This window comes from Corvus hawaiiensis, chromosome 18, assembly GCF_020740725.1.
Source record: "Corvus hawaiiensis isolate bCorHaw1 chromosome 18, bCorHaw1.pri.cur, whole genome shotgun sequence".
NCBI lineage: Eukaryota > Metazoa > Chordata > Aves > Passeriformes > Corvidae > Corvus > Corvus hawaiiensis.
Window position 1 is genome coordinate 11,724,883 of NC_063230.1, and position 26,528 is coordinate 11,751,410.

A 26,528-nucleotide genomic window follows, 5' to 3' on the forward strand; every position below is an offset into this window, starting at 1 on the left:
TCAGGGAAAGGTTTGGGAATCACAAATTCAGTACAGTTTTCCAACAAGGTTTTGTGTCCGGTTGATTTTGTGTTCCTGATCCCTCAGCCCTGGGCTGCTCCGGACGGTGTCGGGAAAGGTCCCAGCTGGGCCTTCGAGGTGATAAAAGTATAAAAGTCTGTGGTGCTGCTGGAGAAGGAAAGGAAGGGTAAGAATTCCCTAGCAAAAAGCCTTAAAAAGATGAGGAGACAAAGGTTATCCCTGCTCCCAGTGCCGTGTCCTGACTGTCCTGTGTGGGGCAGACATCGTCCCATGGGGACAAACCAGAGGATTTTCATGTCTGAGGGAGCATTTCTGCCTTTTAGCATCCACTATCCACTAAAACAATGTCCAGGCACCTGGGGAGAATCAGACTGAAGGCTACAAGTGAGAAATGAGTTCTAAAAACAGTTTATTAAGAGCATATTTTTTTTTTTTTTAATATTACGGTAAAATCGTGTTATTCAAGAATAAGTTACTTGTACAGTACATACAGAAACAATATATAGAAAAAAATTACTATACAAGAAGAACTTTTCTGTGCAGGTGAAAAGTAGAACTTTCAAATTAATACACTCCAACAAAACTGTTGGCTTTAATCGTCCTGCTAAAGGCTGATTTAGGCAATACACAGTCGCCTCTCTGCCTCTGGGAGCTGCTGGGGAAGGTTGGGGCTGTTTGGATCAAAGCTAAAAGTTTGGAATGCTGGATGACACCAGGGTTTGGTGGTCCAGATGAGGAATGAAAAGCTTTGGCTTCTCTCTGGATCTTTTCCTAGAAGTTTCACCCCAAAATAACTTCAATGCAAACGGATGGGTGAGGGATGGTGGTGTCAGTGTTCGGTACCTGCTGGTGCTGTTCCACAGGGCTGGGATGTGGGAGGGAGGGAGGGATGGAGACCTCAACTAATGCTTCATGGCAGGGGCTTCTTCAGAACCTGACACCCCTGAGGACACGAAGGCCACTGAGCAGGAGGGGCTGGCAAGAGGGAGAGGAGAGGGAGGAGTTCTGGCCAGACCCAAGTCTTGGATTGTGCCCTAAACCAGGTCCCTGGTGTCACACAGAGTGAAGGCACTGCCTGGTTTACATCTTTATTGCTCAAAACTGTCCTGAGTAGCTGGATGAAATGGGGCTCCCCACCCCAGCCCCTCCTGGGGGAGGCCACCAGGCCTCCAAGAGCCGCTCCTGAGGCTCCTGGCTTCATTAGGTGGGATCTGAACTCGTGTTCCATGAGCCCAGCTCCAGGGCCAAGGCACAAACTGGTGGCCACACCTGACTTTATTTCTGAGGAGGCCGCACCTCCACAGAGCCAGCCAGGGGCTCTCCCCTTGGCTTCCCCTCTTCCCAAAACTCCCCTAAACGCCAATAAAAATCCCACAGGGGCTGGGGAACTAAACCTGCCCAGCCCTGGGCTCTTCTCTCGCATCACAAGAATATAAAAACCCTGCAGAATGCTTATATTCCATGGGGTGGAATGGCTTAATGCTCTTTGCCCACTGCTGTAATCCAGAGGAGTGAGTACCTTAGGGCTGGAGTAACGTGCTGGCAGGAGCAGTGTCAGACTCTGATCTGTGTCACAAGCCAAACGTTTTCTAGGAGAAATGGGATTTCAAACTCAGTCCCCCAGGAGCTTAGGAAATAGCCCAAAAATCCCCTCAGGTCCTGCTGCAGCAGATCAGAAATGAGGAGATGGTGGAGCTGGGACAGCCCTTGGCTCCCTGTGGGTGAGTGTGGGGATGGAATTAAATAATCAGAGGGACTCTCCCGCTGCTCACTGGTGGGGAGAACAGGAGTTCTCCCCCACTGGCGTTTGTTTGCATGGGGGAAGTAGCTGGCGGGGAGATAATGAACCCAACGTGTATTTTCCTAATCAAGCACAGCAATTTCCATTTAAACTGCAGAGAACCCCCCTGTAATTAAACTGCAGGTTAAAAATACCACATGCACACGCATGTCTCAGTTCTGGCACTGGAACAATAAAGTCCTGGCGTGCCAAAACAACCCACCCCAGCAGCATCTGATTTATCTGGCAAGGATTTCTCTGGATTCATCTGGCAAGGGATGTGAATAGCGATGCCTTTTCCCAGCCCGTCCTTTCTTTGCAGATGTGGGGAGATGGGGGTGATTCCACCTCACCTTTTGGGGGAAAACCCCTTTGAACACAGTCCCCTGGAGCTCAGTGGGAATAAAAACAGGAATCTTAGCACAATTTAGCACATCCCTGTGTTTCCCAAGGTTTTGGGAAACAGGCAGCAAGTAAGGAAAGGAGCCGACAACTTGTGCTGTGCTGTCCCCCCTTCCCTTCCCCATCCCTATAAATGCAAGAGCACGGGGAGTTATTTATGAGCCTCAGAGGGAGCTGCCTTGCCTGGCACAAGCCAGCCCCGGGGATGTGCTCCTGCCTCTGGCTGCAGCCTTTGTGCTGCTCCGGGGAGGAGAATGGGATGCGGATACAGCTGAGGAGCCCAGCGAGGACAGGGCTGGCTTTGTTTCCCCATCAGCCTCTCCGGGGCTGGCAGTGCTGCAGCACCAGTGCAGTTTGCTCTTAATGCTCCCAGTTTCAGGCACGAGTGTAGAGAAAGCAGGGGAGAAAAGCCTTTGCCTGCTCTAAATGCACAAAGCCCAGGAGAGAGCCAGAGCAAGCAACGGGGAGGCACAAAAGGGAAACCTGAATGGTTTCTCCGGTTGATAGTTCCCGTTTGTCCCTGCAGCATCTTTTGATTTATAAACCCAGATTTGCTCTCACGGCTGCTCCTAGAGCTGTTCGGCCCCAGATATTTTGGCCTTGCCCTTCAGCTCCTGACCTTGGCTCACCCAGCACCTGCTTCACACCAAAGCCCAACCTTGAGGCTGGAATTTTGTGGAATTCCCTAACTCAGCCCCACAAGGCTTTGTGTTTGCTGCTTTTCAAATTAATTGCTAAATCTTAATGCTCCTGAGGGCTCCCACTTGTATTGCAATTTCAAGGAAAACAGAAATAAAAAAGCTTTCTGTCAGGCAATCTCAAGGAAAGTTTTGCATCTGAAATCCCAGGGAAGGCTGCGCTGGGAAATCTGGAAGTTGAATGCTGTGAACATCCCCTCCCATGTGGCGCAACAGCTCCAGCCCTTCCTCTTTCCTAAAATAACGGCAGCTTCTCAGAAGTGCTTCCTTTCTCCTGGCTGCCCCAGGCAGGTGAAGCAGCCCCAGGGGCTTGGGAACAGCAGCAGAGTTTGGGGACAGCTGGGGATCAGGGGAGGCTGAGACCCAGGGATTTGGACAAGTTTTTCCTCCAGGTGAGGAGGTGTCCCCAAGGACACCCCTCGCCTGCAAGAGGCCGTTGTGTAGCTGGAAATGCCACCAAGCTCCTGGTGACACAGTGTTCTGGGGGGAAAAAGGCAAGAAAGAGTGGGGGGGCTCTTTAGGGGGAAAACTGACTTTAGATTTGTGCCTAAAATCACTGGGATAAAACGGTTCCATTGCCAGGATAAAATGGTTCCCTCACTGGGGTAAAATGATTCCATCACCAGGATAAAACACCTCCACGACCTGGATAAAACAATTCCATCACCAGGACAAAGCGGTTCCATCACCGGGATAAAAACACCTCCATCACCGGGATAAAACCCCATTCATCACAGGGATAAAGAGCCTCCATCACCGGGATAGAATGCATCCCTCACCAGGATAAAACGGGATAAACCCCTCCCTCACCAGCAGGAGTGGTTTGTGTCAATCTCTGTGTTAGTTCTCAGCTGGTGCCATGGCTAAGGATGGAGCAATTAGTGTTCAGTCTCAATCAGCCGGGAGAGCAGGATGAGGATCCCTCGGGCTGGCACAGGGAGTGACCACGGCTGTGCTGGGTTAAAAAGGAAAAGCAAGAAAAAGCCAGTTTTTGCCTTAGCTAAAAAAAAAGCCCAAACCCTGCTCTTCACCCATCATGGGAGCTCAGCTCAGGTCGGGCTTTGCTGGTGGGCTCAGCAGCCGGGGCAGGAGGACGAGGCCTGGAGCAGCAACTTGGCAGTGAATTTATAATCCTTTTTTTCATGTTATCCTGGTTTGGTTTTTTTTTCCCTTTCTCCAATTCCATGGGTGTAACACAAGACCCCGGTTCCTTGGCTGGGCTCTGTCATGTCAGGGACAGGCAGGACACCGGGCCCGGCACAGGCACGAGCGGCGTTGTGTAAACAGTAATGAGAAAGCTTTGATAAGAACAACAAAAATAACAATAAGAGGCCCTTTAACAGGCCAACGAGAGGGAGCACACCCGTACAGGAGTGAAAAATTACCCCCTTCCTTGCAAAAAATACAATAATAATCCCTAACCAGAAGGAAGAAACAGGTACATTCTTTCTCTCGATGGATCCCCAGAAGGTCTCCAGGATTTCTCCACCCGAAAGTGCATCCCAGTGCTGGCGCGGTGCTGCTCAGAGCGGCGTGTACTGGTTGTCGATGGCACGGATGTGGCCCCGGCCCTGAGCCTCCACCTCGTAGTCCGAGTCACGGGGCCGGGGTGCGGGGGCCGAGGTGGCCCTGGCCGGGCGCAGGCTCTGTGCCAGCTCGGCCGGCGGCGGCACCAGGTGGAAGATCTGCTCCGCTGGGGGACCCGCGGGGGGCTCCTCGGGGCAGGAGGAACCGGCGGAGACGAGGCTGAACTCGGGGCTCCAGCCGGGAAAGGGCAGCAGGAGAGGGACCGTGGTGCTGGAGCCGGGAGCTGCGGGCAGAGGGAGATGCCGATCAGGGGGATGCTCTGGCCCCATCGCCCCTGCTCTGGGGGTGCAGGGTGCATCCCACGACCCCCGCCCCGCAGCTGGTGGCTGGGAGCAGCTTCTCCTTTCTCAAAAGAGGAAGCTGGGAGCTTGGGAATCACCTTTTGTGCCACTGCCCCGAGGCTTCTGCTTCCCCACTCCTCGAGCGCCCAAAAGGCCCAGCTCCGCCCAGCCCCGAGGCACCCACACCCAGCCCGGCACCCTCCATCCCTCGGGAACATCCCCCTCCCCGCACACCTTGCGCCTGGGGCAGGACGACGACGTAGCTGGAGAGCCGGACATCGCAGGCGGTGCCGCACTCCAGCGGGATGGGGTAGCGGTGGAAGTGGTGCAGCATCTCCACGATGGAGGAGAAGCGGAGGTGCTGGACACGGCACTGGCCCCGCTCTGTCAGCGCCAGCCGCAGGTGCTGCGGGGAGGAGCACGGACCTGTTACCCTCCCTCCACCTCCCTCCTGGAGGAGACAGGGTGGGGATGCAGGGATATTTGGGATGGGGGTCACGAATGGTTTTAGCACGATGTGCTGCATCCCCAGCCTGTGGTTCCCTGGGGAAGAGGGCACCAGCCCACTGCAAGCATCGGGGCAGAGACCAGGAGAGCATCTCCCTGGGGTGGGATGCGGTGGGACAGGGACTGTCCTGCAGCAGCGGGGCTGCCCCAGGGGCTCCTGTGAGATTCCCCTCCCCATCCCAACACTGTCCCGCCCGTACCTTTGCTCTGCCCTGGAAGTTGAAGGTGAGCACGTACTCGCCGCGGCGCGTCTCGCTCTGCCGCACCAGGAACACGCCGTGGCCCTCCAGCCCCCCCAGCTGCACCAGGTGAGCCGCCTTCACCCGGGAGATGGGCCCGTGGAACCAGGGGCAGGAGGAGAGGAACTGCTCCATCTTCGGCCCCGCCGCCTCCCCTGGGCCCCCCGGTGTCGCCCCTGCCAGGCACAGGGATGAGTGTCCCTGGGAAATGGGGACCCCTGCCCATCGCCCCCATCCCCTCCCCTCCAGCTCTGTGTCCCTCTCGTGCCATTTGGGGAAGGCCAATCAGCCCAGCCATGGCAGGAGCTGGTGACCCCCCGGTGAGGGATACTCTGTCCCCAGCGTCCCCTGGGTGTCCCCCCGCTCACCTTGGCTGAGGGGGTCGGTGCTAGTGGTGGGGTTGGCGGCTGTGGGGTCAGGGTGCCGGCACATCAGGAGCTCAGGGTCACCTGTGTCAGACCTGCTGGGGATGGGAGAAGCCAGGCTGAGTGCTGGTGACGGGGACACAGAGCCACTGTCCCCATCCCCAGGCTCAGGGACATCCGGAGGGCGCTTACCCCCTGCGCATGCACTCCCGGATCTCGGCCGTCCAGCAGCTGAGCTGCTGCTCATCCCCTGCCTCAAACAGGATGTCGGTAGCGTTGGTGACCTGGGGGACATCGGAGAGGGACATGGGGGCTTCAGAGAGAGAGAGAGAGATGTGCATCCCCCTCCCACCCACCCATGCTTGGGACCCCAGCAGGGACAGCGCATCCCCCACCCTGCACACCACATCCCCCTGTGCATCCCCTCCCTAGAGAGGAAGAGGAAGTGAAATTTGGCACGGGAGCTTTTGGGAGCCACGTGTGCCCCAGAGGGTGGGAAAGGCCTTGGGGGTGACTGCAGACCCTTTCAGCAGCTCCTACCTTGAGGACAAAGGTGTGGAGGTTATCGGGCATCTCGAGGCGTGTGCACCTCCGCATCTCCTGCACGGCGGAGCAGGCAATGAGCAGCTTTGGCTTGGAGCCCTGCGAGGAGAAACACAGAGCCTGAGCTGAGCCTCTGCACCCCAAAACACCACCCCACACCCCACTGCTGTACCAGGTCCAGGAGCCACCCGAGTCACAGCAGCCAGCAAGGAAATACCCGGTTCTGCAGGGAAATACCCCACCAGCAAGGAAATACCCTGTGTGGTGAGGAAATACCCCATGTGGTGAGGAAATACCCCATATGGTGAGGAAATACCCCCCACGGCACTGCCCACCTACTTTCAGGGCACCCCAGGGGGCTGGGTGACATCTCAGTGGTCCCAAGGACCCTACAGTGGAGGGGTGGGTGGAGGAGAGGAGGGACAAGGGGGTTCCCAGCGTGGCAGCGCGTTCCAGGGATGTGGCACCGATGGGGAAATTGGGCGGCAGTCAGGGAACATCCTGCTCGTGGGTGCAAGGGTCAGTAGCGTGCCAAGAGCGCTCTGGTGGGTTTGGCACTGATGCAGGCATGTGACAAAATGCTGAGCAAACACTTCTAAAAAAGCTAAAATATCCCTGTGGCAGCTTTCGGTTCCTCTGCTGCCCCGCTGGCTGCCGGGAGGCTGAGGCATGTGGCACAGGACCCGGCTGGACCCAGGGTGCCAGGGGGGCAAAAATCTCCTGAGCACCTCTGCACCAGTGCTGGGTGATGGAGCCAATGCTCCGTGCTCTGCCCCATGGACAGAGCCATCCCCTGCATCCCAGCAAAGCCCAGGCAGTGCCACCACATGCCAGGCACGCTCATCCCCCTGCGCCAGGCTTGCTGCACCACAACGTTTTGGCTGGCTGCGATTCACGCAGTGGCTTCATCATCCCATGGGATGCTGGCTCCAGTGGCCCTCTCCACTCCACAGCCACTGTTCCTACACAGGGACAATGTCCCTACATGCTGGGCTGTGGCACTTCACCCCACAACAGCATTTGCCAACCAAACCGCCCAGATTCTGCTCCGAGCTTGTGATCCTCACAGCAAACCCACACCTGCTGTGTCCCCAACCCCCTGTATGACACCAAGAGTGTCCCCACCGGACACCTCCTCGGTCATCCAACCACACTGTGTTCAGCTGTGCCTTTTTTGTTTTCCATCCCCCCCTCCTTCCTCCCTCCCTCAGCCGAGCACTCGGTGTTCTCTGGGGCCGGAAACGCAGCGTGAGAGGGATCAGCCCTTATCAGCATCGAGCTGCACCGAAAAGAAAGTTCTTAGAAGTCGCTCGTGTACGGCGTCATGCACAGGGCTGGTGACACCGCGGTGGCTCCGGCACCCCCGGGCCTGCTGGCGACAGTGATTGCAGCTGTGCCGTGCTGCAATCACTGTCACCGGGCTGCCGTGAGCCGCCGCGCTGGCGCCGGGGCTTTATCCCGAAGGAATTTGGTTTTTCTGCCACCTTTGGAACGTAACCGTGCCCTGTGCAAAGTCCTGTGCGGAGAAAGTGAAAGGATCGCTCATCCTGGCTGCTTTCCCACACGGGGGCTGTGACGTCCAGCATGACCCTGAGCGGGTTTTATCAACATCCCAACCACAGCGCTGGGGTCGGCTTCTTAGGAAATCGGGAAATTCCAGGAAAAGGGAGTTCGGAGAAGCCCCCTGTGTGTCTTGGTGTGGAGAGCGCAGCTGGAGCATGAAGGGAGAAGGAAATGATGCAGCACAGAGATACGGTGCCTGAAAAAGCAGGCTGGCTTCGGAGAAGTGCCTGCCGCAGGCACGGTGCCCCCGCTCCCGGAGAGCCGCACCTGACCGCAAGATGCCCGGCTCGATGCGGCCGCTACCGGGAAAGGGAGTTCTCAGTAACCAAAAGTGCACACTCAACACACCAAGTGCTCACCCACGGGCTCCTTCTCGGCAAGAGGTGCCCCAGCAGCCCTGTGGGGATGGGTAACCCCCGCTGCCACCTGGGTTGGGGTGCTCAGCATGCTCAGGATGGGATGAAATGTTTGGGATGTTGCTCCAGCTCAGCCCCAACCCCACCAGCATCAGCTTCCACATGGAGATTCACCTCACTGCTCCCCAAAGGATCCTGTGCAAAGGGGGGAAAGCCCAGCATGAGGCTGAGCACCCCCCAAAATCACCTGGGATGGGGCATCCCATGAAGCTGTACTCCCAAGCCCCCAGAACAGAGCTGCTACCCCGTCACTGCTGTGGCATTCCCGGCATTCCCAGTGTGCCAGTCCTGGCACACAAAACTGGGCATCCTGGGCTCTGCCATGGGTCATTCTCCAGCTCCAGCAGGTCCCTCACACCTCTCCAACAAGGATATTTGGGATTTATGGGGTTTTTCACAGCAAAGCTCCTTCCAGCTCGCCCACCTGTGCCAGGAACGCCCTCCCCACAACGCTGTGAGCTACTGCCTTAAGGAGCACGTCCTGTCTGGATGCTCAGGGGACACTGAGGGTGCTGGGGGAGCTTTTGCCACTCAGCTGAGGAGAAAGGCGGCTCTCCAAGAATGAGAGTGGTGGCACAGCAACGATGGCAGTGGCACGATGATGACAGCAGTGGCATGGTGACGATGGCAGTGTCTTGGTGATGATGGAAGCAGTGCAGTGATGAGGGTGGTGGTCTGACATTGATGGCAGTGGTGGCGCAGCGATGATGACAGCAGTGGCATGGCGATGACAGCAGTGTCATGGTGACAGTGGCAGTGGCACAGTGATGATGGCAGTGGCACAGTGATGACAGCACTGTCGCTGTGACAATGGCAGTGGCACCATGATGATGATAGTGGCACCATGATGATGATGGTGGCATGGTGATGATGACAGTGGCTGGGCCATCAGGCTGAGTTTGCACAGAGCAAATCCTTCGAGAGCACCGGGAGCTGCCCCTGGCCCCTCCACGCTCCAGGGGTTTCCCCGTGCCGGCTCTCACTTCCACTCTGAGTCACTGGTGGGAGGTGGGGAAGTGCCCAAGCCCTTGTGCAAGGTCCCCAACGGATACAGGCGAGATTTGTCACTTCTTGTAAATCACGGAGCTCTGTGTCCCTTACGCAAGGGACAAACCTCAGCCAGAGCTGCAGCGCTGAGCCCAGCTCAGCCTGGCTGCGCTGGATGGACACAAAACCATATCCTGTGCCTGCAGCTCTGGGGGAAGTTGTGAAGTTTTCCAGGAGCATGGATACACGCAGATCTTCTCCAGGGAATGCTGGGTGAACAGGGTGGGAAACACATCCCCTGGTGCTGGGGCAGGGCAGGGGGAGGCAGAGGGGCCCTGCAGGGGCTGTGAGGGCTTCAAGGGTCCTGCTGGAGGATGCGAAGTGTCTGCTGGAACAGCCATTGTCCTCGGGGATTCACACCATGGGTAATCCCAGCCTTCATACTCGGGGATTTTGTGTGGCAGGAAATCCCAGTGGCTGCCCTTGGGAGTTTCACCATAGTTAAACCCAACGCTCATCCTTGAGGACTTTGCACCATGGATAATCCCAGTATGTGTCCTTAGGTGTTTACACCACAGCTAATCCTGGTGTTCATCCTCAGGGATCTGCACATGACTGATCCCTCTGTCCTCCAGCAGCTAATCCCAGTGCTCCGGGGGAGCTGACAGCACAGCTCATCCCAGTGCTCTTCCTCGGGTATTTGCACCATGGCTCATCCCAAGGGAAGAGGTCCACCCTGGACAGCCCCTGCCAGTGCTGGTTGTTGGGACAGGGAGTGGAATCCCACTGATTTGGGCCTTCCATGCCTGCTGCAGGAACCCCTAGCTCAGCTCAGCTCCCCCTGGCCCCAGGGTGACACATTCCCAAAACATTCCTGCCTCTCTGCAGGTGGAGACTGCTCATTTGGAAACCTGACAGCAGCTCTGTTCTGGGCTTGGGGAACTGGAGCTCAGAGGTTCCCTGACTCAAACAGGAGCACGGGAGGTGATTCCCACTACCGGCTGCTGTGCGAGCTTAACATCCCCCAGCCCCTGGTCATGACCTCCCAAAAAACCCTCTCCGCCCACCCCAAAGCTCCTCCAGCATCCTCAACCCGACACCAGAGGCACAAAGGAGTTTCCAGGACAGCCTGTCTCCAAGCATCCCGCGGGCCGTGGCAGGGGACAGAGCCGTCCCCGAGGGGACCGAGCTCAGCGGTGACAAGAGGCACCGTTGTGCTGGCCTGAAGCGCTGGCTCGGGGGCGGCCAGGGCACAAAGATCCCTCTGTTCCCATTCCGGGCGGCTGCCGAGCGCCGGCGAACGGCGATGGGAGAGAACACGGCCCGGACCCCATCGCCCCCCTGAGCTCCGATTTCCTACGAAATTCAACTGGGGTGCTGCAAAACAACACCCCAAGAGCCGCCGGGTGAATCTGTGGGGTGGGATGTGGGGGGTCCAGGCAGGAAGCCCCACCCATCCCTGGGGCTGGTGGCTCCTCTTTGTGCATTGATAAACCTCCCTGCTCTGCACGAATGAGCCAGCATTCCCAAACTGCTGCAAAGCCCCCCAGAACCCTGCAAAGACCCCAAAACCCTGCAAAGTCCCCCAAAACCAGTGAGCCCAGTGGCTCACAGCAGGGCTGAGGGAGATGGGGGCTATAAAAAGGATCTGTAAACAGTCGGCATTCGCCAGCCCCTTGATTTTTATTTTTTTGAAATTTATTTTATGCCAAATTCGGTTCCAGCGTGGGCTGCCTTAATAATTTCCTGGAATAAATAACGAGCATGGAAAGTAAACAAGGTGTCTGTGTGCAAGTGGGAGCCGCAGCAGCCGGGACTGAGTCACCCCAAACCTCGGCCCCAGAGGGATGGGGGGGTCCAGCATGGACCCTGCAAGCTCCCCACAGTCACTGGGATGGGCTGGGATTTTCTGTCATCCCAAGGTTTTGCATCATCCAGGGGGTTTTGCATCACCCAGGACAATGGAGAAGGTTCAAAATGCCATGAGGGAGCATTCAATCCCACGGGATGGGTATTTTCATCCCTGCCCCTTGCCCAGGGCTGTGCCTGGCTGGAGGAAGTGAGTTTGCCCAAAATGTTCGCTTTTAAATAACCCCAAAATGACATTGAGCATCACAGTGCCCATCACAGAGACTGGAGTTGGGACCTGGTGGGAAGGAGCAGGGTCCACCCCAGCCGAGCTGCCACCACGGCTGGGATGAATCCTTGAATCCTTCCAGACCCCGCGCTGCCTGCGCAGGCTCTCATAAATATTTACCTTTGAAAGACGCAGCTCTCAGCCTCGAAACAACCACATCCTGGGCCGTGAAAAGAGAAAAAAAAAAAAAAAAGAAGAAAAAGGGGAAAAAAAGAGAAGACAACCACCCAAAAAAACCCCACTAGGCATCTCACATCAGCTGCGGGGACCCAGCGCCCACCAGCACCCACAGCTCTTCTCACCCCAGCTGTGGGAAGCTTTGCTGGGGGGAAGCGACGCGTTCCCTGAGTGCTTTCCCAGTCCCTTTTCCTGTGGTTTGCTCAATATCTCCATGTTTTGCTCACTTCTCAGGCAGCACGTGGTGCTTTCCACCCCGAGCAGCTCTGCAGCATCCCTGCGAGGGACACTCCGATAAACAGGGAGGGCACAGCAATGGGACAACACCCCCCGGGAAGGGCGGATTTTAAAGCATGGGATTTAAAGGACGGAATCTTTCCGAGCCCACAACCCCAGAGTTCAATGAAGCACAGGTTGGGGTCCGTCCTGCACCCTTCACCTCACACCCAGCTCACCCCGGCGAGCCCCATCCCAGCAACAGTTTCCAAAATAAGAAACTCCGCTCTTCAGCAATTAACGCCGGGGCTGTGGTTACACTGCTAAAAGTGTTTTTTCCGTGCATGACCAAGGATGGAAAAAGTTGTGGTTAATAAATGACAAATAACCTTTGTCTCCTCGCCCTCCCCCCCACCCCGCCGCGTGCCCTCACCCCGCGATACCCAAAAACAGAGCAGGGAGGAGGGGGAAGAGAGCAAAAGTCACCACCAAAATCTCACAAAGCCCTGAGGCCGCTCAGCCCTCGGTGCCTTCGAAGAACAGCGGGTGCCGAGAGCGCAGCGCCAGAGAGAGGCTGCCCGAGGGTTTTGGGGCAGCTCCGGGTGCCTTCAGGGGAGGTTTCGCCTCTCCCAAGGGATTTTCAGGACACCCAAAACCCTCCAGGTCATCATCACAGCAGTTTTGCCAGCTCCTGGCTATGTGGTCCTTGGGAGAGCCCGTGAGAGGGATGTGGTCCTTGGGGTTGCCAGGAAAGGGATGCGATCCTTGAGGATGCTGGGAGCAGGATCACAGAATCACAGAATGATATGGGTTGGAAGAGACCTTCAGAGGCCACCCAGTCCAATCCCTCTGCAATGAGCAGGGACATCACCTAGACCAGGATGAAGGCCCTGGAAATGCCAAAAAAGGGATGCAGTCCCTGGGAATGCCAGGAGAGGGATGCTGGGAGCAGGACGTTTGGAGAGGGATCAGACTCACGGAATAGTTTGGGCTGGAAAAGATCTTGAAAAGACAGCAAGTCCAACCCCCTGCAGCGAGCAGGGACATCTCCAGCTGCATCAGGACAGGATGCAGCCCCTGGAGATTCCTGGAGAAGGATACCAGGAGAGAGATGAAGTCCCTGAGGATACAGGGAGAAGGATACTGGGAGAGGGATGAAGTCCCTGGGAATGCCAGGAAAAGGATGCCAGGAGAGGGATGCAGTCCCTGGGGATGCAGACTGACACAAACATGCTCTTTCCTGGCCCAGGGACGGGATGATGGGATGCTGACCTGCTTCCCATCACAGGCAAAACTCTTCTCATGGTGCTCCAGGGAGTAAAGCTCCCCCTCCACCACAGGCCCTCCATTTATCCTTGGCTGAGTCGCTCAGGCCACGTTTGAGCAGCTCCAGGAGGAGCAGGGACAAGGAACAGGGACCAAAACACTGGGATGTGCCCCATCCCGTGCCAGACCAGCTGCCACCCACAGCCCCAAGCACCAAAAATCAGGGACAGGAACCTGCTGGCTCAGGAGGTGGCAGTTCTCAGAAACCAGATTCAGGTGAAAGGGGTAAAAAAAAGAAAAAACATCGAAAAAATGAGAGAGAAAAAAAAAAAGGAAGTCAGAGCAGTCTCACACTGAGCAGAGATAAAAATACTACTCCTCCCGTGGCTGCGGCGAAGACTTCGAGCCGTGGCAGAGGCTCCAAGGGCTTTCTCCGGAAGGAGTCTTCCCGGCTAGTCCCGGCGTGCCATCAATTTACGGGATGCACTGGATTTCATTAAAATGCTATAAAGAAAGCAGCACAAATGCAAATCCCATTTCCCTTCCCCTTCCTGTAAAAACATCTGGTCAACAGAAACGGCTCGGGACATTTCCGCTGCGAATCACGGCTTTCACGGAGTTTGGGATTTGGCCATTTAAGAGGTATTTGGGGCTGGGGCTCAGCTGAGGAACAGGGCGGCCCCAAGGCAGACAAACCTGGGTTTGCCAGCTTTGGTTTAAATTTATGAAGGTGGAGAGACCTCAGTGGTACGCAATCCTAAAGGTCATATGGGATTAAAGGGTGTGGGAGTGGAGAAAGCCCTTAATGCCTCTAAGGAAATCAGGGAGGACTGGTGAGCATCGCCCTCATGATGGATATCAGAGAATCCACCTGGGCTGCAATTGCAGGACCATGCCCAGGGTTTTCCAGTGGCACATATATATATATATATATATATAGCCATATATACAAACACTACAAGTATCCTGATATCCTACTCCAGCTGCTCTTCCACTGAGCATCCTCACCTCGCTCCTCACACCCCAGCACCCTCTGGAATGTCCCCAGGGTGGCATCCAGGTGCCCCCCAATGCTGTGCCCTGCAGCCAGGCCGTGACCTTCTCCCAGGGGAGCACCAAATCCCATTACCTCCAAATCCCTCCTTTGCAAAGTCGTTTTTCCAGTGCTCAAGGGAGGAGGGAGTGATGCCAAAACCAAGCCAGCTGTGGCTGTGAGCATGGGAAGGGGAGCTGCTCCCTCTCCCAAAATCCTCATCTCCTCTGGCACACGCCTGGGGCAGGGGATGCCCACTCCAGGCAGTGCCGTAGGGATCACCGGATTCTCCAGCACAGCTCCCTGACCCCTTCACCCAGCACAGCCACCCAAGCAGTAAATGGGATCAGGGCTCTTCAAAGCCCCCACTCCCTTTGATGCCGGGCACGTTACAGGATTAAGCTCAGAAGGCCCATTGGAGCACCAGGAGAAACGGGGGAAAATGAGATAAAAGCTGCCAAAAGCAGCAGGACCCCCCTCCTTTCTCCACACACCTGCCTTTTCCAAGGTCATTCCAAGGGGATGGATGTTTGGGGGCTTGGCTTGATGCCGTAAAGCCCTGAGGCTGAGCTGAAATTTCAATTGCATCCTATTATTTGCCAGGTGGGAAGGGGAGGAAGGGGGAAGAAAGAGGAGGAAGGGGGTAGGGTGCTTCCAGGGAGACCCTGAGGGTGACCAGCCTCACAGTCCAGAGACCAGTTGGGGTTAAAAAAGCCCAAGAACTGGCTTTACAGTTGCTTATTAAAAACCATCAATTTTCTAAGGTGATCAACAGCATCCTCAAATCCAGAACAGACCCATGAGATGGGGAAAAGGCAGTGGCAAAGCCCTGGGAGCATCCCAGGGCAGGAGGTTTGAAGGGAAGGGGCTCCTCACAGCCATTCCCGGGAGGTTGTTGGTTGTTATTTAGTTATTTTAAAGGAAAATAACCCCCCAACAAACTGTTCTGTTCTCACTGCTCCGTGGTTTGCCCCCGTGCTGGGTTTGGGGAGTGGCAGCCACCAGCACCGTGGGGGAATTTCCACCGCCCCCGGAATTCAACCGCAGTCACTGGGAAAGGGTCTGGATTGATTGTGCTGTAAAGGAGATGGGAGCTGGCCCTGGCCCAGAGAATTGGAAAGGAAGGAGCCGCCCTGAGAATATTTGCACAGGAAGCAATTTAATCCAGAGACTTGCAAAATCCAACAAGGAACATCCCCCACTTCCGCAGCCCTGGCTGAGAAACCCCCAGCTCGGGGCTCCGGGGACCGTGGGGTCTCCGGCCTCGTGGTGATGTGGAGCACCAGGAAATCTCCATCCCCTGGAGACTGCAAGGAATAATGCTCAGAGCAGAGGGGGAACTCAGTGTCTTCTTTGAAGTGTCTCCCACCCCTGAGTCAAAGCTGGTCAGGGAATGTGGGGAGAGGAAGAATGTGCTGGGCTTGTTTCCCAAGGGGGAGGGAAACAAATAAAGAAAAAGGGAGGAGAGGAATAAAAAAGGGGGGGGTATAGGGAGAAAAAGATGGGGGCAGGAAAAAAAAAGGGGGGGGAATTGAAAAAAGAAAAGGGGAAGAGAAAAAAAGAAAAAGGGGGGAAAAAAGAAGAAGGGGGGGAAAAAAGAAAAAAGAGTTTTAAAAAAAGAAAAAGTGGGGGAAAAGGGAAAAAAGGGAGAGAAAAGGGGTGAGGGAGGGGGAAAAGGTGGTGCTACCCAGCTGCTGAAGCGCCCTCCAAGCGCCTCAGAGCACCCCTGACCTCCCTGTGGCCCGGGATGGGGACACACACTCCCATGGGGACAAACAACTGCAACCCTTGACACGACGGAGCAAAACCAGCTTTTACTTTCAGATGTTACAATTTTGACGTTGTTTCTTTTTTCAAATATTTAATATTGGAGTCGTTTGACGGAAATAGCAGGAATTCAGCCAGCTGCTCCCTGACCCTGCTGCCCTGAAGGCAGGGACAAAGCTCCAGCTCTACCGGAGGTTCCTTCTTCCAAAGCACAAGTTTGTCATCAAAGTTAAACGAGCACAGAGGAAAAAAAAATGGAAAAAGAAAGGGAAAATTCATCCCATCGCGCCTGCTCAAGACCTGCCATGTGGAGGAACCGTCTTTTCACAGATTAAACACCCCAGCTCCCCCCACCTCGTTCCCCACTCCCTCACATCCTGCATCATCTCCGCTCCAGCCACGTCCCAGCACCACGGGAGCTCCCTGGAGCAGCCGAGAGCTGAACTTCCAGTCACAAAACTCCTCATGGAAAGTAAAACTACAGGCCCCAATGGGAGCAGAGAAAGGCACCGAGGCCAATTCCTATTTTCCCTTTCCTCTCCCAGCTTGCCCAGGCGAGCAGATGCTCAGGCAGCTGAAGCCACAGCACAGGGGACAGGGTGAATTTGGGGTTCATCAGACTGGGTGCCCCCTCACCTTGCTGGGATGGGTTCATGAGGCTGGGATGAGTGGGATGGAAGCCACCAGCCTCTATCCTCAGCTTGGAAGGCAGGCGCTCTGCTTCCAGCTAGAAAACCCAGTTCTGAGGTCCCAGCAGGGAGAAATGCAATGACATATTGCCCGACTGCCGCAATTAGCACACCTTGGTCTCAGCACCTCTCACTCCCCAAACGTGACCCCACACGGGTGGCTCTGTCTCCTCCTCAGAGGTGTTAAATAAACAAGGCCCAGCCTCGCGTGGCTGCAGCAGAGGGAAAGGAGCGGCAGAGCAAACCCATCCGGGCCTCTCATGGTGAGAAACCCTCGTGCTGCTGGATGCACCGCAGCCCTGCTCCTCCCTGCAGGATGCTCCGGCATCTGGGCATCATCCCCAAACAAGGGACCCACAGCATCACCCGGCTGGGATGGGCAAGAGGCGGCAGCTCCTTACCTTGGGCGGGTCAAAGAGCTCCAGCACAAATTCCTCGTTGTCGGGCGGCCCCGCTTGCCGCAGCACCAGGCGGCAGCGCTGCCAGCGCGTCCCGCTGTCCAGGGAATTCTCATCCAGCAGCCCGTACTTGAGGAGCCCCTCCTTGCGCACCTCGGGGGGCTGCTCCCGCGACAGCCCCCACGGCAGGATGCGCTTCCCCAGTCCCGGCTTGAGAGCCGCCTCCGCCGCCTCCCCATCGCCATCCCCGGGGAGGGCATCCGAGGAGCGGCGGCGGAAGAGGCTGCGCCAGCTCCTGCGCAGCTGGCTGAGCGAGAAGGGCCTCCGCGCCGGCCCCGCCAGCTCCTCCGAGCTCCAGGACTTGCGCAGTCCAGAGGGAGCAGCCTCAGGGGCTCGGACAGGCTGCTCGGGACGGGCGCCGGGCTCTCCCTCGGCTTTTGTGGTCACCGTGCCCAGGGAAGCGTCGGTGTGGCGCCGGTGCGTGTCCCGGTAATCCCGCGCCGGGCCGGCGGGCAGGATACGGAGCTGGTTCATGGCGATGCCCTCCTTCACCTCGTGGCAGAAGTACTGCTGGAAGAGGTCGGTGAACTGCACCGAGAAGTTCTCGGCGGCCAGGAGGTCATGGTGCGGGTGCTCGGTGGCGAAGCGCAGGTAGTGCCGCGCCAGCTCCTTGGCGGTGCTGATGGCGTGCAGCTCGCAGAACTCATGCCAGCCCCGGGGATGCGCTGGCGTGCCGGCCGGCAGCGAGTGTCCATTCATTGCCGAGGCTCCAGCAAGGCGGCCACGCTGCAAGACAGAGCACACGGGTGGTGAGAGCAGTCCCCACTGTCGCCACGTGTCCCCCGCGCCCGGCAACCCCTGGCTGGCATGGCCATACCCCACTCGGAATGTGTATCCACAGGGCAGCAGCCCGGGGAAGGCTGTGGTCAGCTGGGTCCCACTCAGAGCTGCCTCATTCCCATGGATACATTGGAAATGGCCAGGGGACAACTGCTTCCCAGGGAGCAGCACGGCCACATGACCAACCACTATGGCCACCGGCGGCCACCAGCAGTGGCCACGCGGGGCTCCCAGCCCCCCAGCCCAGCCGCAGCTCCTTACACGCCCATCCCCACCTGGCAGGGCCGTGCCTCAGTTTCCCCACCTGCGCGGTGGGGAGCGGGCAGGTCCCGGTGCGGGGCGTCTGCGCGGCTTCCTGCCAGCACAGCTGCCTGCAGCTGCCCGCCGCCCGCGGGGACGCCTGGCCCGGCCACATCCGCCCGGCTCCTGCCAAGGCTCCGCAGCGCCGGTGGGTTTTCCCTCCAGGGACCTATTTCAACGGAGCTGATAAAACTGGAACGGGGGCGGGAGGGGAGGAAACAACGTGAAAAGCTGCAGAAATCCAGGGATGGAGCTGCTTCGCTGCCAGATCCTCCCGGCCCCACCGGCCTGGGGAGAGGCGGCCACGCCGCCGGCACTGCCCGGGGTGAGCGCGCGTTCCTGAGAGGATGCTCCGCTGCCTGCGGGACCGGAGAGCTGCCGGGCTCTGGCAAACCACACCGTATCTCTGCCCCCAGCAGATTTGGCTGCGAGGCCAATCTGGCACCGTGGCTGGCGTGCAGCCGGCCCGGCGTGCCCGGCTGAGCCGGCAGTGGTGCTCCCCGGGGCCGGCCCCCCTGCTCACCAGCGAACCTCGTGCTCGCCCGGGGCACTTATCGGGGCCGTGCACTCCGCTCAGGAAGGAAACATCGGCCAACCCACCCGGATCCTGCCGCGCCGGCACGGGCACCGCCGCCTCCCCGAAACTCCAGCAGCAGCACCCCGGCTGCTGGGAGGGGAGGAAAAGCGGATTGCTTTTGTCAGGGGGAGGAAAAATATTAAAAAAAAAAACCCTGAGGGGCCAGGAGGAAGCGAGCGGGCGATGAGGAACGCGCAGGCACAGGGGATCGTGTTTGCAGCCGGCGTGGTGATAACGCCGGGAAGCGGGGCTCTATCTCTGCCCACCCGCTGCCCAGCCGAGCACGTCCCGCGAAGGTTGCAGGCGAGGGGAGATGTTATCTGCGCCCCGCCAGCCCCGGCTTCTCAGAAGAGCCGCCCAAGGCTCGGGGCCGTGCGGCGTCCCGGCAGTGCAGGGCATGCGCCCGCCGCAGCCCGGCCGAATGCCCCGGCAGGGCCCCGTCTATCAGCGCCGCCAGCCTGCCGGTGACTCAGCATCCTCCGCCGCGCTCCCGCTTCCTCCCGGCACCCGGGAATCGCCGCCGCACCACCCACGCCGCCGGCACGCTCAGAGGGATGCGCCCGCAAAACGCGGAGGGAAGCGGGGCACTCGTGCGAATGGCTCCACAGGCAGGTGGGAGATTCCCAGGACAGGGAATTCGCCTTCCAAGATTCCAGGCTCGCTTCGCGCCAGCTTCGGGAGAGGTTCGTGGCGCAGGAAAAGCCGGGCTTCGTCTGTGCCACGCGGTGGGAAGCAGCCGAAGGCTGTCTCCAGTGGCAACGTGCTTTTCCAACACGACGATGGGAAATAACTCCCCAGTGCTTCCTCCTCCCGGCACTGGCGCAATGCCGACCTCACTGCTTCTGCCTGGCGCACTTCCCACGTGGAAAGATCGATCCCGGATGAATCCATGCTGGAGTTACCACAGCAGCCTCCCGCTCTTCTGCTCAGCCCCAGGTTCCAGTAGCAACATCCACAGGGATGTGAGTTCCTGCTGCCGGGTGAGCTTCTCCCTGCTCCAGCCCGCTGCGCTCCTCAATGCTGGAATCCAGCTGCTTTAAAGCAGAATTTACATCTTATTCCTCATATGTCCCCGTGAGGAGCTCCTGGCCATCCTGCAGGTTGGATGAAGTACTTCTTGTGAAAACTGATTGCTTTAATTTGCTCTGAATGGAGAATCCAGCCCATCCTTGGACACACCAGGGACTAGTTGGGATGGGGGGCTTCTATCCCTGCCAGCTGCTGGAAGAGCTGTACATCACCCAGCCCGCCCCACCTCGGGGCTGTTCTTGGGTGCTGAGGTTGTTTTGGGGTGCTGAGGTTGTTTTGGGGTGCTGGGCCAGGAGCTCGAGGAAGAGTGGGACGGGACGGACCGGCCGCGGTGGCTTTGATGTGGGCTGGGACAGCGAGCTGGGGCTTGTGCAGGATCCAGCCCTGCAGCCCAGCCACCCCCAGGAGCTTCCCTTAAACTCTTGCCCAACCTGAGCGTTGCTGCAGCGGCGGTGCCAGCACCGACCGGGATGGGAATCTGCGCCTGGATCCAGCAATGGGTTATTTGTCCCAGTAAATGCATTTGTTGTTTAATTGCAGCCAGAGGAGCCGGCAGCACCAAGCAGTGCCAGGGCAGTGCTGGGAGCCAGCGCCGCAATCCTGCCACCCGCTCCCGGAGGATGAGCATTCAGAGCCAGCTGGCCTCACCACGGAGGAGCTGCCAGATCCAACTCACCACCTTCCTGCCACGGAACAGCCATCCAAGGGCTGTGGCCACTCAGGAAGGTCACCCTTCAGCACCCAGCGCTGCAAATCCGGCCTCAAGGGGAAGTGTGAGGGAGCAGAGCCCACGCGGCCGTGCCCAGTGCCCTGTGTCCAGCCCTGCTCACACACTGTGTGCTGGCAGCCCTGGAGCATGTGCAGCACCAGCACCCGAAAATGAAACCGGCCCCACTCGCTGCCAGTTCCACGCCAGGAAAATGCACGCCAGCGACGTGAATAGGAAATGTGATTGATGCGCTGGCTCTCCCAGAAATAACTGTTCCCAACCGGAGGAGAAGCGTCCGGAGGCATTTGCAGCTCCCTTTATAAGCACAGGACTATTCAAAACTCATCCCAAGGACTATTTTCAGGAGAGGGTGAAGCGAGGGGCTGGGAGACGCCCTGGCCGGCCCCACAGCTCCCCGCTTCCCCAGTGGCAGAAATACAAAGTTCCCACAATCCCAAGAGCAGGAACATTGTTCCTTCCCAGGATGTCCTCCATGAAAAGAGCTATTCTGAGCTGGCTGCAGCCTTTCTTGGCATGGCCACGCAGCCGCTCCGAGGCGGCTATAAAAGGCTGGGTTACAATGAACGGCACTTTTCAATGGAAGAGCATCCGGCACGGCGGGTTCAGGGGGATGCAGGTCCCTGGGAGATCCAGCCAGCCACAGGTGGGCTTGCAAGGGCAGGGTGGTGCAGAGCATGTCCCCAGGATGGGGATGGTGCAGCCTTCTCTCTGCATCCCAATCCCCCGTAGATGGCAGATGCTGGAGGAACATCTGGATGCACCCCCGGATTGAGGGGGATAAGCAGGGTGCTGCAGCCTTTTGGGGGTGGGCACGGAGATGCTGCCACTCAGGGAGGCAGGAGGGGAAAGTTCAGAGGGAGAGGTGGGGAAAGGGTCTGTCTGCAGCCTCGGGATGTGGGATACACCCAAGTATTTACAGCATCATTATACAACAGCCAAAGCCAGTGCCAGCACAATCCACCGCAGAAACTGTCCTGCTCTTCCCTCTGGAGCAGCCGCCCGTGATGGTGAGAATTCTCTGGGTTTCCTAGAGGGTGATGGCACAACACCATCACTCCCTGTGACCCTCTGGCTGTTTCCACACAAGCTGGAGAATCCCACAGGGTCTTGGGAGCTTCCCCCTCTCTTTTTTGTCTGAACCAAACCAGCAAGTTAAAAAACAAGAAAGGAGCAGGACGGTGAGATCCCCCGATCCACACATCCATACAGGCTGTAGGGAATCCGTTTAAAAGCCAGGGAGGGAAGGCAAGTTTTGCCCTCCTTCCTCTGCTTTCTGACAGGACATAAACACCCCTCTCATTTCACCTCCTGGCACCACACAGCTTTCTATATTAAAGACCCAAACCGGCCTTAATCTACAGCTCTGTGTGGGCTGAGCAGCACCACAGGCCTCTGGGGATGTGGGAGATGTTACAGCACTTCAAATCTGAGGGAAATTCACCTGTTTGGCTTCCCCTGACCACTCCAACAGGACACACAGGATGGAGACAACCCAAACTCATCTCCGGTCAAATCCAAGCTCCACTCTGGCTCGGCCCACAGCAGCTCACCAGGACAAGCAGCTGTGGCCAGCCCATCTCCCCAGAAACCTTCTGCCTTCTTCCATGCCGTGGCATCTGGCACCTTGCAGCCTGGTTTGCACCATCACACTCTCCTACACCCACTGCCTGCGGGGAAAAGCCCGGCAGCGGGGTGGCCTCTTTCGACAGGGCTTGTTTTGTTGCATGAAATGAATCGCTGCGGTGTAGGCGTGGGAGAAACCGGGTGCGGGGAGCGCTCCCGGGGGAGCGGCTGGCTGGGGGTCCCTGGGGACAGCAGGGAGCAGCCGGCAGCTCAGCTCCCAGCCAGCCTGGCTCTCCGGGCTCTCTCCACAGCAGTCCCCCAGGGATTGCTGGATTTGGCCCTTTCTCCTTGCCAAGCCGCGGCAGCACCACAAACCCCACCAGCGATGAGAGCTTGCACTTTCACTTTGTGTCACCCGCCGGGATTTGTCCCGACACCTTCACAGTGTCCGTCAGTCCCACGGGTGTGTGGGTGGGGAGGATTTGCTCTGGCAGAGGATGGAAGATCCCTCAAAAGCCACTGGCACCCGCGCCCCAGTCTCTCCAGCATGACACAGGGTGCTGGCAGATCCGCAGCCCTGTGGGCTCTGGTGAAACCAGATCTTACCAGAGGCAATAAATACATAAAGGTAAAAGAGAAAATAGAAGAAGCTTTGGGGAGAGGAGAATGCACAGGGATGAGACTCTCCTGCCCCAAAAACAAGTTTAAAAGAAACCCAAAGCATTGTTCTGGTCCCAAACAAGTCGAAGTGAAACCTCCCACTAATTCCATGGGCCTTTAAACTCCAGTCCCATTTCCTGCCAGCAAATCCAAGTGCAGGGAGGACATGCAGGAGCTGGCAGCGCCAGGCCCCTGCACCAGCCACCTCTTCCTCTGGCTGCAGCCCCAAAAAGTCCCTAGGCCACCAGCCCACAACTCCAACACATCTTGAATCAATTTACAACAATATCGAAATCGCAGGTCAACAACTCATCCTGGTTTCCTTGACAATAAATCCCAGCCCGGGCTGCAATGACCGTGTCACTGCCATGAGCCAGTGGGTCCGGGCTCTCTGCGGGTGACCCTGATAGGGTTTGCCACAGGCAGGACTGGGCACACTGGCAGGGCATGGGAAGGCCACGGGGATGCTGACCGCTGGTGCATCGGCCTCGTGCCAAGCCAGGGAGCCAACAAAGTCTGCAGGGAGCAGAGAGTCAGAGGAGCCGCTTGGCAGGCTCCAGGTGGCACCTCCGCTTGGCACTCGCAGTGGGCACGGGGGCAGAAGCAAGGCATGGCCCCCTTGGGCAGAGCAGGACCCCACAACATGGGGCAGGTGGGCATCACCCCACGGGACCCCCAGAGGAGTCACCGCCATGGCAGGGGCTGCAGGGGTCCAGGGGGAGGCAGAGGAGAGGGGCAGAGCTGGTTCCCTGCATGCTGCACCCCCGGCTCTGGGATCTCCAAAATAGGGATGCTGGGAAACGGGGATCGAAGGATCCCAGAAGAAGAGGTGCTCTGGGGTACTGTGGTGCTAGAAGGATGGGGGTCCCCAGGATGGGGGAACAGAGCCCCTGGAACAGGGAGTGCCCACGGGGAAAACGGGAGCTGGGAGACCAAGGGTCCCCGAGGGTGAGCACAGTCCCCGGAAAGAGGCAGCCCGAGCGAAGGGCAGGGATAAGGCTGTGCCGCATAGAAACGGGGTGAGGGGGAAGGGGCTGCTGTCCGAGGGCTGGAGGCTAGCAGAGGAAGGGGCTCACGACCGCAGAACGGGGGCACCGGAGCTCCGCAGGTGAGAGAATCCAGCCCGGGGCTCCCGGGGAAGCTCCGGGGGCTGCACAAGCGGAGCGGCCCCCTCGCTGCTTCCTTCCGCCGCTACTTTCGCTTTGCAGCGGCTGCTTCCCGGGGCCGCCCGTCTCGGTGCAGCCCAGCCCAGCCCGTCCCGGTGCCGCGGCGCGCTCGCGCTTACCTGAAGGAGAAGGCGTCCGGCTGCCGCTCGCCCATGATGGAGCGGCGGAGCGCCCGGGACGGGGCGGGCGGGACGGGGCGGACGGCTCGGCACGGCTCGGCACGGCACGGCTCGGCTCGGCTCAGGCAGGAAACCCGGGCAGGCGGCTCCGCATTTCCGCCGGGCGGAGGCGCGGGGCGCGGACCCCGACCCCGGACGGGTTATGTAAAGCGGAGCGGCGCGGCCGGGGGCGGAGCGGAGGGGCCGTCCCGTCCGTGCGTCCGCCCGCCCGCCTGTCTGTCCGTCCGCTCGTGTGACTGTCCCTGTGTGTGTCTGTGTGTCTGCCGGTCTGTCCGTCCGTCCGGGCCCCGCCGGCGGCTCCGCGGGTGCGCCCCGCTCCGCGCAGCTCCGCGCCGCCCCTCCCCGCCTCTGCCTTTATCTTATCGCATCCGCGCCCGCGGAGGCAGCGGCACAAACAGCCCGGCCGCACTCCCGGGGTGGATTTATTTTTAATTTTTACATCTATATATATAGTTTTAGTGACTTTTAGAATGTTTCCTCCGTGGATTTGGGGGTGTCCGCTCCGCCCCCCCGGCCCCAGCCCCACGGGAGTCGGGAGGGAGCCCGAGCGTGAGGTCTGTGGGAGGCTCGGGAGGAAAACACCGCGCTTTCCTGTTCCTGCTTGGCCGCGTCTTCCCCCGGCTCCGCGGGCTGGGACCCAAGGGACCTCTGCGGTGGCAGCAGTGGGCCAGATGCTGTCTCAAACCCCATTTCTCATAATTTTCCAAATTATCTTGTGGCGAAAGGCACCGCAGGCTGCTGCCCACGTCCAACCGAAGCGGATCAGGACACAGGGCCCACAGTTGTCCCACACCGTGGGCGAGGGCTTCAGCCGTGACAGAGTGATCACAGTGTCCCTTTGGTCCCAAGCAGGACTGGGGACTGGTGTGGGTGGACACGGGTCAGGCTCAGCCATCCTGGTGCCATCCTGCTGCCATCTCGTCCCAGGGGAGCAGGGGCCCCACGGCAGAGCTGCAGCCGCCCACTCTGCCATGAGAAATGGAGGAAAATAAACTTCCACTGCACCCTTTTCCAGTAGAGGGCTGGGCTGTGGTCTGTACCGTCACGTCTGGCCCATTGGCATTCCCCACTCGTGTTACTGGTTGTGCCAAGAGCTCCTACGAAGCCTTGTCCGGAATGGCAGCAGTGCCAGGGACAGAGGGACAGATCCCCACTCACCCTGAGCAGGCAAAAGTCATGGCAGAGTAGCCGTGGTGGTGCCCATGGTCTCGTGCCCACCCAGCACGCCAAGCCAAGGAAACCCAGGGATGTGGCAGCTGGGATTTTACAGACACCACACAATGGATTTGTGAGTGTTGGGAAGGTGGAAGCTGCAGGAATTTGCCCTTGGAGAGTGGGCTGAGAGTCACTGAGCTGTTTGTGAACAACATCTGTGTCACCCCCAGTGGGGTCCATCCTCAGTGGTGCTTTAAATACGCCTCAGTTGTTCACTCCGTCCATTCCCAACCCATCTTCCAGCGAAGAAAAGACTGAAATGCCAACTCCCTGCGGGTGCTGTGCCACCCCTGGACCACAGCCGGTTTGGACGCAGCCCTGCTGCCCCTCCTCCAGCCTCAGCAACCCCCCTGGATCGATCTGAGCCATAACCCCACAGCCCTTTCGAGCATTGCCTGCTCCAGGGATCCGGGTGACTCTGCATCCAACCAGCCCTTCCCAAACCCCACAGGGAAGCGGCTGGGAGCAGCTGACGTGATAAAATCTTACCTTAAAATCTGCTTTTTAATTCCTCCTGCCGTTGCTTTATGCATAATTGCACCTTCTGGCTCTTTTCCTGAGAACGCAGGAGCGGCCGGCGGATCCGGGTGCCTGCCCCGCTTCCCGCGGGCGGCTGTCCCAGCTCCCAGCGATCGCACTTTTCTTTATCAACTTCATCTATGTCAGAAGCGCCCTCTCAGCGTCCTCAGCCCCAGTAGCCTGAGATTTCTCTTTTGTTTTGCTTCCTGTATGGATTTTCTTAGTCCCCAACTGCTAATTCACTACCCCTGACTTCTGCTTTTTTATTTTTTGTTTGTGTATGTGGAGCTGCGCAGATGCTCTCAAACACACTCACTCACTCACTCAGACGCTGCTGCTTCCCTTCCGCTCTGTGCTGCCCTCAGCTTTTAACCATTGCTGCTTTCTTCTTCTGTAAAACCCTTTACTGGCTCCCAGCGGTCCTTCCCTCTTCCCTCTAATTCCTCTGCTCTGGCCCATTCTGTTTTCAGGATGGGTGGGGTGGTTTGGAAGTGGCTCATTTGCATTTCTAAAGGTGGGATGTGATGGGTTTCAGGTGACCTCTGCCATCCCACACTGAGGTAGTGTCCGCCCCAAGTGTCCGACCCGGAGGGGGCCTGTGGATGACAACACGTGGAAATGCTTGGCTGTGAGGCTGTGTGCTGAGCTGGAAATGCCCCCCAAAATCTTAGCCTGGCT

The 26,528-nt window shown here is 58.2% G+C and overlaps 1 protein-coding gene across 3 annotated transcripts; it reads right to left on the minus strand.

The window, feature by feature from the left end:
* Positions 1-413: 413 nt before the first annotated feature.
* SH2B3 (SH2B adaptor protein 3) lies at positions 414-26,175 on the minus strand. 3 transcript variants are annotated; one of them, XM_048323008.1, is made up of 8 exons: positions 25,821-26,175; positions 17,076-17,858; positions 6,421-6,522; positions 6,073-6,164; positions 5,884-5,978; positions 5,477-5,691; positions 5,004-5,175; positions 414-4,711 (listed from the first exon to the last, which is right to left on the minus strand). In XM_048323008.1, the coding sequence occupies exons 2-8, from the start codon at positions 17,829-17,831 to the stop codon at positions 4,425-4,427; spliced, it is 1,719 nt and encodes a 572-aa protein (XP_048178965.1). In that variant the 5' UTR covers positions 17,832-17,858; positions 25,821-26,175; the 3' UTR covers positions 414-4,424. The 3 variants fall into 3 exon arrangements, with proteins under 3 accessions (XP_048178965.1, XP_048178967.1, XP_048178966.1); XM_048323010.1 differs by lacking the exon at positions 25,821-26,175 and adding an exon at positions 24,057-24,421; XM_048323009.1 differs by lacking the exon at positions 25,821-26,175 and adding an exon at positions 19,056-22,358.
* Between the last annotated feature and the right edge of the window lie 353 nt (positions 26,176-26,528).

Excerpts from the sequence above, each read along its gene's own strand:
- SH2B3 (XM_048323008.1), bottom strand. The coding sequence starts at position 17,831 with ATGAATGGACACTCGCTGCCGGCCGGCACGCCAGCGCATCCCCGGGGC. Across the intron at positions 6,165-6,420 it reads TCCACACCTTTGTCCTCAAG|GTCACCAACGCTACCGACAT; the intron begins GTAGGAGCTGCT and ends GATGTCCCCCAG. Across the intron at positions 5,979-6,072 it reads CGGGAGTGCATGCGCAGGGG|CAGGTCTGACACAGGTGACC; the intron begins GTAAGCGCCCTC and ends TCCCATCCCCAG.